This window comes from Sceloporus occidentalis, unplaced genomic scaffold (genome assembly GCF_023333645.1).
Source record: "Sceloporus occidentalis isolate IW3139 unplaced genomic scaffold, rSceOcc1.0.p SCAF_11, whole genome shotgun sequence".
NCBI lineage: Eukaryota > Metazoa > Chordata > Lepidosauria > Squamata > Phrynosomatidae > Sceloporus > Sceloporus occidentalis.
This window is the reverse complement of record NW_028316991.1, coordinates 3,520,540-3,530,101: the sequence shown is the minus strand read 5'-3', so window position 1 is coordinate 3,530,101 and position 9,562 is coordinate 3,520,540. Positions and strand designations below refer to the sequence as shown.

The 9,562-nt window shown below is 39.2% G+C and overlaps 1 protein-coding gene across 1 annotated transcript; it reads right to left on the bottom strand.

Moving 5' to 3' along the window:
- Nucleotides 1–1,007: 1,007 nt before the first annotated feature.
- Nucleotides 1,008–9,049, bottom strand: LOC149305443 (mitochondrial fission regulator 1-like). The gene is given in 7 exon segments (XM_089477510.1): nucleotides 1,008–1,073; nucleotides 2,193–2,361; nucleotides 3,079–3,316; nucleotides 3,536–3,792; nucleotides 5,027–5,139; nucleotides 8,622–8,720; nucleotides 8,984–9,049. Coding segments are annotated over 7 exon segments (1,008 nt in total).
- Between the last annotated feature and the right edge of the window lie 513 nt (nucleotides 9,050–9,562).

Below are 9,562 nucleotides of genomic sequence, written 5' to 3'. Positions count from 1 at the left end.
CACGCTAACAGAAGCAGTCACGTTGTGAGGCATCAGTATTTTCTGCTAACAAATTGTTGCATATAACTTAGGCTGGAGGAGAAACAGAACGTTGGAGCGACAGAGTGATCCAGCTGCCTCGATACTTAATCAGTTTAATTGGTAAATGCATCAGAAGTAGCCGCTGGTTCATGGAACTGTCCACAAAACAGGAGGTATTACAGTTGCACTTTCCTAGGGCCAACACGTGAAAAAAAACATTGTATTCCGCAACTGATACTTAACCATAGGTATTAAAAAATGAAAGATCTCGGCCGGTCCGATAAATATCAAAATAAGATAAATATGTACTGGTCCAGGTGAGAATATATTAACATGGGAGGAAGGGCCAACTGTTTATTTCTTTTGCTCAGAAGTGTTTTATTTTTGGCTATTAAATTACTAGCCACAGACTCATAAAATTCGCCACCACTGACATTATATATCAAACTATAGAATACTCTGAGGGCCAAATGAGTACATATTCCTAGAACATTATCTACCTAAAACCCAATAAATAACTACATCTGTCACCATAACATTGTTGAAGATTTGTAAAGCCCTTTAAATGTACAACATAGCTTTCTATAATACAAAAATATTCTTACGGTACATGAGCTGGGAAAAGCACACAAGTTTTGGCTTTTAGCGGGTATTAAAAGACAGAAATGTGCTTTGGTCCATACCCAGAAGGCCAGCAATACTATACAAACGATTCCTCGTGTAACCTAGAACAGAGGTATCACCAATACTGCTTTTTCAGCCAGTATTCTACCCCAACAGTTTTATTTAACAAACATTTAATAAGATAAGGCATTAACATTTAGTGTTACAGGAACAAACAGTTCGAAAGCCGTTTCCCTAAGGAAGCACAATATTATTATGCTTTATACAGAGATACCAAACACAACGGGTATCACTGTAAATACTGACACGCAAATTCATCTTAAATTGCATCGTTTGAGGATCCTGTAAAGAAGATTTTGTACTCAAGGGTTTGATGAATCAATGAGGCTCTTCATTTTTCCCGTAGATTTCAGCATGTGAGGTCCAAACTGAAAGACATAAGAGAACAAAGAGGGATTTTGACTTACATTATCGAGAATAAAAACAAGCCATCCGCTACAATCCATCATACAGATCAACAGAAGAGACACACATATCAACTCACTAGCCGAGCTTCTCCTAGATCAGGGGTGTCCAACCTGTGGCCCTCCAGCTGCTGCAGGACTACATCTCCCATACTCCTCAGCCAGCCCCTTTGCTGGAAGGGCATTATGGGAGATGTAGTCCTGCAGCAGCTGGAGGGCCGCAGGTTGGACACCCTTGTCCTAGATGATGGGTTGAGGTGGTCCCGCATAATTAAGCAGGTGACACAAAAAAGGTTGCTACACAACATCTAGGGCAAAAAGAAAATAGTGTAATATGTAAAACAGCTGGGAAGTGTAATCTATTATGTCTGTCCTAAGGGAGGTCTTTAAAACCTTTTCTTTTTAATATCCAAATCTGTGAAAAACAGAAAAAAAGCTCACCAATGGAACAGTAACCAGAATCAAAGGAGTAAAAAGAAAAAGAAAAAAGGAAGAAGATACACTCACAAGTCATCCGATCATTGAAGCTAAACCGCATATAAATAAGCAGATAATAGCAAATAGACTTATCTACTTATTTATATGCAGTCTGCATGTTTTACTTCTTTGACTCTGGTTTCTGTACCCTTGATGAGGCTTTTTATGTCGTAATTTGTGAGTGCATTCCAAGCATATCACATTTCCCATCTGTACTATATTTCCCGCCCCCTCTATATTTTGCACATTTCCATTTTTTACTATTCGCTTTGGATTGGCGAGTTGGGGTATCGCTCTGGAGATTGCTCCATTTTTTCAAGAGGGGTATAACGTATTCTTTAATTGTGTACTAAACATCACCCATTGTGCTTCCTAATGTATTTGTTACACATCCGCTGGTGTTTTCTGACCTTCAGAACAAAGTAGTGAGGTCAGCAAGACTCCTGCATTCTATTCACCTGCAGAATACTACTTAGTTAATAGTGCCCGTATGTAACACGGATATAGCAAATACCAAGTATGTGTTGACTTTACACGTAATGTATTAATCATATGTAACAAATAAACCCTAAACTATAAAAAATACAATAAACTGTGTGCACCCACCAGAGGAGTTTCTGTTTGTTTATTGCATTCCGGCTTTGCAATGCTCTTGTCTGACTCTCCATGGCTGTCGCTTCGGTACCTATAGGCAAACTTCTTCTTTAAAGCTTCTGCTATTAGTGCGGCTGGATCAGCTGGATGACTTGGTTTACTTTTATAATCTTCAGGTGACCTGGGAAAATTAAACATAATCATAAGAGTAAATACTATTTAGTTAAAATACACAGAAAATTAGTAAATGATGAAAATAAGGGACACTATAACAAATATCAGTCTATCTTTGTGCACAAAGGGTGTGTGATATAAACAACTACCAACCCTACCTTATTTTAAGACAAGAAAATAATGCCCTTTCTTAAGTTGGCATCAGCGAGGACTAAACAAGTGGTTTTTAACTCATAAACACCACTTTTACAGACAGGTGCAGTACATGCAGAAACGGCATATATCGAAGTTGGCAACACAAATACTGCCTGGTGTACTATGCATGTGCCCAAAGTGCGTTCTCCCTAGCCGCAGGGCTCAGGAATGAAGTTGCCAAGCTTGCTGGCCCACTACGATGCTAAGGGAGCTCTGTAAAATGTTACACTTGGAAGAATTGACATGGATTGTTCCTTTCATGTCTAATATTAAGTTGTACAATGGACAATATATCGATTGGCTGGATGATGGGAAACAAAAAGCAGTGAAAACATGGAGAAATCTCTGGGATTGCCTGGAAAAATATTACAACAAAATAGAAAAAAGGACTTTTAGTAGCATGACACCTAAGGTACATGGAAGAACTAACAAAATTACATTACTGAACTCTAACACAAACTAAAAAGTACTTCACAACTTATCCATACAGCCACAAGCCGTCGGCCTGCAAAACTACGCATACGAGTACCTTTTCACTGAGCGTAGTTTCACTCTGTTCATGTCTTTTAGGACATCCAGCATGCTTGGCATCTCAGGCTTCTTTGGTGTGACCTCCGTATGGGAGATCTCTGAACTGCTTTTTTTGCCTTTACGCTCTTTAATGAGATCAATGGCTGAGACACTTCGATGAAGCCCAGGTGGAGGCGGTGGTGGAAGCGGTGGAGGAGGCGGTGGTGGAGGTGGTGGGGGAGCTGCCAAGGGAGGAGCTCCATTGGAAAAGACAGGGGTAGCAGGACTTGGACCTACGAGGAAGGGTTGAGAAAAAACAATGAGAATGAGAAACATATACTAGAATCACACATTCAAGCAAGACGGCTTAATGTGGATGTTTAACATGAAAGGGGCACTTTTTTTGTGGTCGCAATCCTCATTTGTTTCACTGCCTAAAACGGCAAGCAGTATATAAAGTGTCAGGGTAAAAGAACATTAGATGAGTATGTAAATACCTGATGTTAAATGCTGCTGCTCTTGAAGGGTAACTATTTTGGCTATCTGAGCTCTTAAGCTGGCAAGCTCACTTTCCAGTGCATTTATCTTTTGTAACGCTTCTTCGTTTGCTGCCATCTTAGGTTGGACTTCTGTCTCTTCATTCGTTAGCACAGGTAAAGAGGCCTGTCTATGGAATGGTCGTTCCAGATACAGCAATTCATCTTCCAACACTACATTTGATCGCATTTCTGACCTGAAGATATCGTTTAAAATAAAACTGAATGTCACATCAATCAAAACACACAGAAAATGACCATATTTCACAGAATACTCACAGATGGGGTGAACCATTTAGCTTTCATTAAAGACCATGATAATCTTACAAAAAAGGTGCAGGTAAAAAAATGACAACTGCTCAAACATCTAACAAGCCTTTCTTGATAAGTGGAATGGAAAGTTTTAGTTATTAGTTTTGTGGCCCTCTGAACTTTCTCTAGTTCCATAATGTCTTTTTTTTTTTTTTTTTTTTTTTTTTTAAGAAAAGGCGCCCAGAATTGAGCTGCATATTCAAGGTGGGGTCTTACCATGGAACTGTAAAGAGGCAATATAATATCTGCCTCCCCTGAGTCAATACTCCTTTCAATACATGCCAATATCTTATTTGCTTTTGCAGACGCTAGCTGGCACTGTGCACTACTGCTAAGTCTATGGTCTACAATTCCAAAATCATTTTTCATTTAAATGATACATTTTTATTATTATGCCCAAAATGCATAATTTGACATTTGTCTTCATTGAATCTCATTTGCCATTTATCAGCCCAGTTACCCAATTTATCCAAATCCTCTTGCAGGGAAAACACATCTAGTTCAGCCTTTATTACTTAATTTTGTGTCATCGGAAAACACTGAAGCCTGGGAGAGGTGCTCCACTTATCACATCTGTCCAGTTTGAGAACTTCCCATTTACCAGCACTCTATGTGTTCTATCTTTCAACCAATTCTCAATCCACAGACAAACATATGGCCCTAACCCTATTTCAGTTAATTTGTACAGTAACCTTTTGTGTGGAACCGTATCAAATGCCTTAGCAAAGCTAAATATATCACATCCACCGCAGCACCCATATCTATATTTCTACTCACTAAGTTAGTTTGACAAGATCTGTCTTTTGAAAAGCCATGTTGGCTCCTGCTAATGAAATTCCTGTTCAAGATGAAATTTTGAATATGTTCCTTTAGTAACCCTTCAAACAGTTTCCCCATCACAGATGTCAAACTTACAGGTCTGTAATTGCCTGGCTTGATCCCTTTTTTAAATATGGGCACAACATCGGCTTTACGCCAATCTGTGTCTGGCCAGGGCCTGGCTTAGTTCTTTAAGTACCCAATGGGTGTATACCACCCAGCCCCGGGGCTTTGTCTACCTTAACACCATTTAATAGTGTGAACACTTGTAAGAGGACACATAAGGGCAGCATATTTTACCTTAGCCTTGAATGTACATCCGCCTCCTCTCTAACAACCCATCCAACATCGGCAAAAGATGCCACTGCTCCATTTTGATTGCTGGGATTTAATTCTACAGGGTACGGTATCAACTGGAAATAAAACGCATAATATGAATCTACAGTCAGTAATATCCATTATAACATGAACTGTATTGGGTTAACTTCACCGCAGCTTTCTTTTCCTGGACAATTGACTATTATAGTGTGTCCAGGTCTTGAAACACTGTATCACATGGTGCATGTACATTTAAAAAAAAAAAAGAAGAAAATGTGCAATAGACTACATAAACGTACAGGAAAAAACAAATGGTATATGGAGATAATGATATTACCATTCTACAGATATAGGTAGTCGCTTCTAATGGGTTTCTGCTGAAATGTAGCTCTGCTACTTGGCTTTTAGACACATGCAGTCATTTAAACAGAGAATAATTACTTAGTAACTGGCAATTTGTTATCCACTATGAAAATATTGTTAACTGTTCATGCTGTGACACGTACACATGCACCCCCCAGAAACCACAGAAAAAATAAAAACAACATGCACTGTATTCTGAAAGCGACTAACCTACAGTAGGTTTGAAGCTTCTTCTTTATAGAGGAAAGAAGACGCAAAGAAAAAGAAATAAGAGATTATTAGAGCACAGCAGAGACAGGAAAAAGACCAAAGAGAAAGCTGAACAAAAGATATTGTTTAGAGTTGTAAATGCACAATTTAGAAGCTACATAATGTAATATACCAAACATACTTACACAACAAGTATAAACAGAGGCTTTATAGCAACATACTTTAAAGCCTCGATCTATATGGTAATCAGGGCTTTTATGTACAATTAATGACATTTATGTGGGGGATGGTCACAAATCAGTGTGTGCCTATAATGGGTTAAAGGGGCAGTAGCGGCCATTTAGGAAGGCTCAATGACGCAAACTGTTCGTGTCACTCCTCTCTGCCTAAAAAACTACCATTCCTCTCCAAACACTGCTTGCTGGCTTTCCACAGCCCAGTAACAGACCACTGTCTGGCGTCTGTATGTAAGGCATGGCACTGGAAATGCTCCAACGCATTACCCCCAAGGGACTGGACTCAGGATTGATTAAAACTACCTGCTAAATAGGCATGCATGGCTTGATAAAGCCCACAAGCAAGATAGCCGTGGCTCCTAGATCTCTAGATCTGGCTCTTAACTTTTTGTACCATTTTATATTGATCTCTATGGAGGTACCTCTTTCAGTTTCCTAAAAAATACCAAGCTGGCTCCCCGATATGTCTGTCTGGTTCCACGGACCTACTCAAGTTTGGCCATCCTGGGCTAATGTGCTTGAATAGAAAATGAGCAGAGCTTAGCCTTAGGTCGACCTATAACCAGCTGTTCCCGTAAGCAGGGAATTACCCTATTAACCAGCAAAGACAAGCAAGTGCGGATTTCTGCTTTATTTATCGGCTTCATGCTATATTGTGCTAACTTGAAAGAACCCTAAACTCCAAGCACTCTGTCGGGACTTGTGACTTTCACCCTAAATTACTACATTACTATGTTCTATGATGCACAGAATCATTGCCCGTTTGTGGTTTTGAGGACTGGCGTTGTGCACCACTGATCTGGAATCTTCTTCAACGCGAAGATTGATGTAAACAAGGACATCAGAAGATACCTTAGAAGAGAATTATTTAATCATTTTAAACAGTATATATATATATTATAAATTTGTATTACTAATTTTGATTGCTTCGCTGGTCATTGGAAGCAAACTGGGTAACTGACCGAGAAATAAAATAGGGTTCAAACTACCCATTGATCTAACCGCTCGGTAAAGTCAAATCTACCAACATAGAACTTAGATGTACTTTTCTGTTTTGGAAGTGAATATTCACAGGGAATATTAAAAAAATGACCAGCATTTCAATTAATGCTAATTTAAACAATGAAAAGCTTTTTTTTTAATAGTAACATAAACTTGTATAACCAGTTCTTCAGAACTCTGCAGTGTCTACCAATTCTTGCGTGATTGCCATATCAAGCACTTTATTTTTTTGAAGACATGCAGATCCACGGCCTTCACGAAGATAATTTATTATTAACAAGCAGGGAGCATCTGCTTGTGGCTTTTCACCAATAACTGGGGAAATGAAAAGGATGAAAAAAGTGTCTCACAAAAAAGTAGTGGCTAACAATGAAAGGTTCATGAAAGAGTGAAATATTGTTCTTGCAAAAGCTTGTCAATCGCCTACCCTGTCTTATGGAACTGTCTATTCTGAGATGCTGTTTCACTAACATCAGTTATATCAGCTACAATGTTAAACAATCAAAAATAGATCTGTGATTTCATTCTCTTTGCCTGAAGATTTGATCACATAAAACCACTAACTCAAGAGGCTTTTAAGAGTTCACAACAACAACCAAAAACATTAACAATTTTGCTTCTGGTAATCACTGTTCTGATGCAACATTAGGTCTCAAAAAAGCGTTAAAAAGAATATGTGTTACAACAGCTTTAATCCTTCACTAATGAGAGATACCGGATACCGGGCATTGCTGCGCTGCTGGATCATTGTTCACCGGCATGCATCCGTTATCCTAAAATACTGATCAGGATGCATACGATGCGCTGTGTATCCCCAGGTGATATATACATTATAACAGAGTTACTACATATACTAATAACATTCAGAACTACAGGGGGCTCAGCTTCTGGCCCAAACAACATGCAATTATATGTGAAGACAAAAATACACGGATTGATGTGTAAATGCAAACTAATTTATCGGTTCCTTCGGACTGTGCAATCGTTTCATCTCTGGCGTTCAAGTGGTTAAGCTCTCATACTCGCAGCCATCCCACTCACATATTCCTAATGACTGCGCTCTTTGTCAGCCGCTGTCTTCCTGGCTCTAGTCACACTGTGGCATTGTGTGTTGCGCTTGGACCAGTAATGAAACCTCTAGTGTGGGACAGAAGTCTGACAGCATTGTATTAAGGCTCTCAAAACTCAAAGAGATTTACACAACAGTGTCAGCTACTGGATTTGTTGTGTATATAATAGAAAAAGCTCTACGGTAAACAGGAAAGCAGAGCAACACCGCACAGAACAATTTGCAAGATACAATGTATTATGTAGATAACGACAGCATCATCTCCTTCTTCTGATCAATGGACAATTACATAAATTAAACTCTATTTCAGCACCTCCAACATCACCTGTTCTAAGCAAAAGTAACACTGACAGTGCACTGCTCAATACGGTGTATAGTAGTTGGAGCAAATCACAAACCAAACAATATATATATATTTTTAAATATTTAGAGATTTTCAAAACATTAAAAGCTTTTTTGTGAAAGGAGTACTGTTACACCAAAAAAAGTACTGATTTCCCAGATATCTTTATTATCCTAAGATAAGAAGTGGCCACCAAGTAATGTTAAATGGATCTGGATTGTTTCTCCGGTGAAACAGGAATGAAAGATGGAGGTCAATTATAAGACTGAATCACGCAATGTAATAATGTCATTTTTTTTTACATTTGTGTCACTATTAACATCATGTAACATTACATTTGTTACATTAACATACCTGAAAGTGTACTCTGGGAGATTGTATAATGGAAAGGTTGGATCCAATTTTCCGTACAATACTTCGAGATGATCCATATGGCTTTCCTGACCAAAGCATCTAAAATTTACAACAGAATATATGTAAACGTGGGCACACGGTGTAAAACAACTCAGCAGTTCAGCATACACATTTGCCTTGTGTTATTAGGCATTACAGACTGGCATTTAAAAAGGTGGAACGAACAGATAAAGAAAAGCATGATCTGTCGAATATATAAAATATAAACCGGATTCTCTCGTTAAAACCATGCTTAATGCCGTTCACGATCACCACGTATACCCCCTGCAACAGAATGAAACATAGCAGGCTAGAGGACTTACCGATTCCATATTATTAGTTACTTGCTGCAGCACCATCCTAATGAGACGTATAAACCACCGCAGCATCGCATACTTCTAAATATCGCAGCTTCGACCGCTCTGCACACATTCCCAGGCTGCCGAGGATCTGCACTGCCATAGTCACGCTGGAAAAGACAGATGTAAACCGTTACAAGCGCTTTCCCTATACGGAGAGAGGACAGAGACGGCGGGGCGCATGTGACACGGCGTGATTACTTGGAGGAAAAAATGTACTGTAGCCCAGGATACTATATTTACTTTACAATATCCTTCAACCTGAGAATAAGAAAAGGTGGGGGTGCAAATGCTAAGAGAGCAGCTGAAGGTGTGTTTTTATTTTAATTTAGTAAGCTATCTGAACACTAGGTCCACTTGACATCACCAAACCAGTGGGGGACACGGCTAGGTATGGACACAGAGTATTGAGTGAGTGAGACCTCTTCCCCCTTTCAAATCTGTCACTAGGTCTGAAAAAGCCACCAAACAAACCGCAGAAGGCCCACCCCAAGTGACTTCTATGCCTGTCCACGTCTGGTTATCTCCATGGAGAAGGTGACC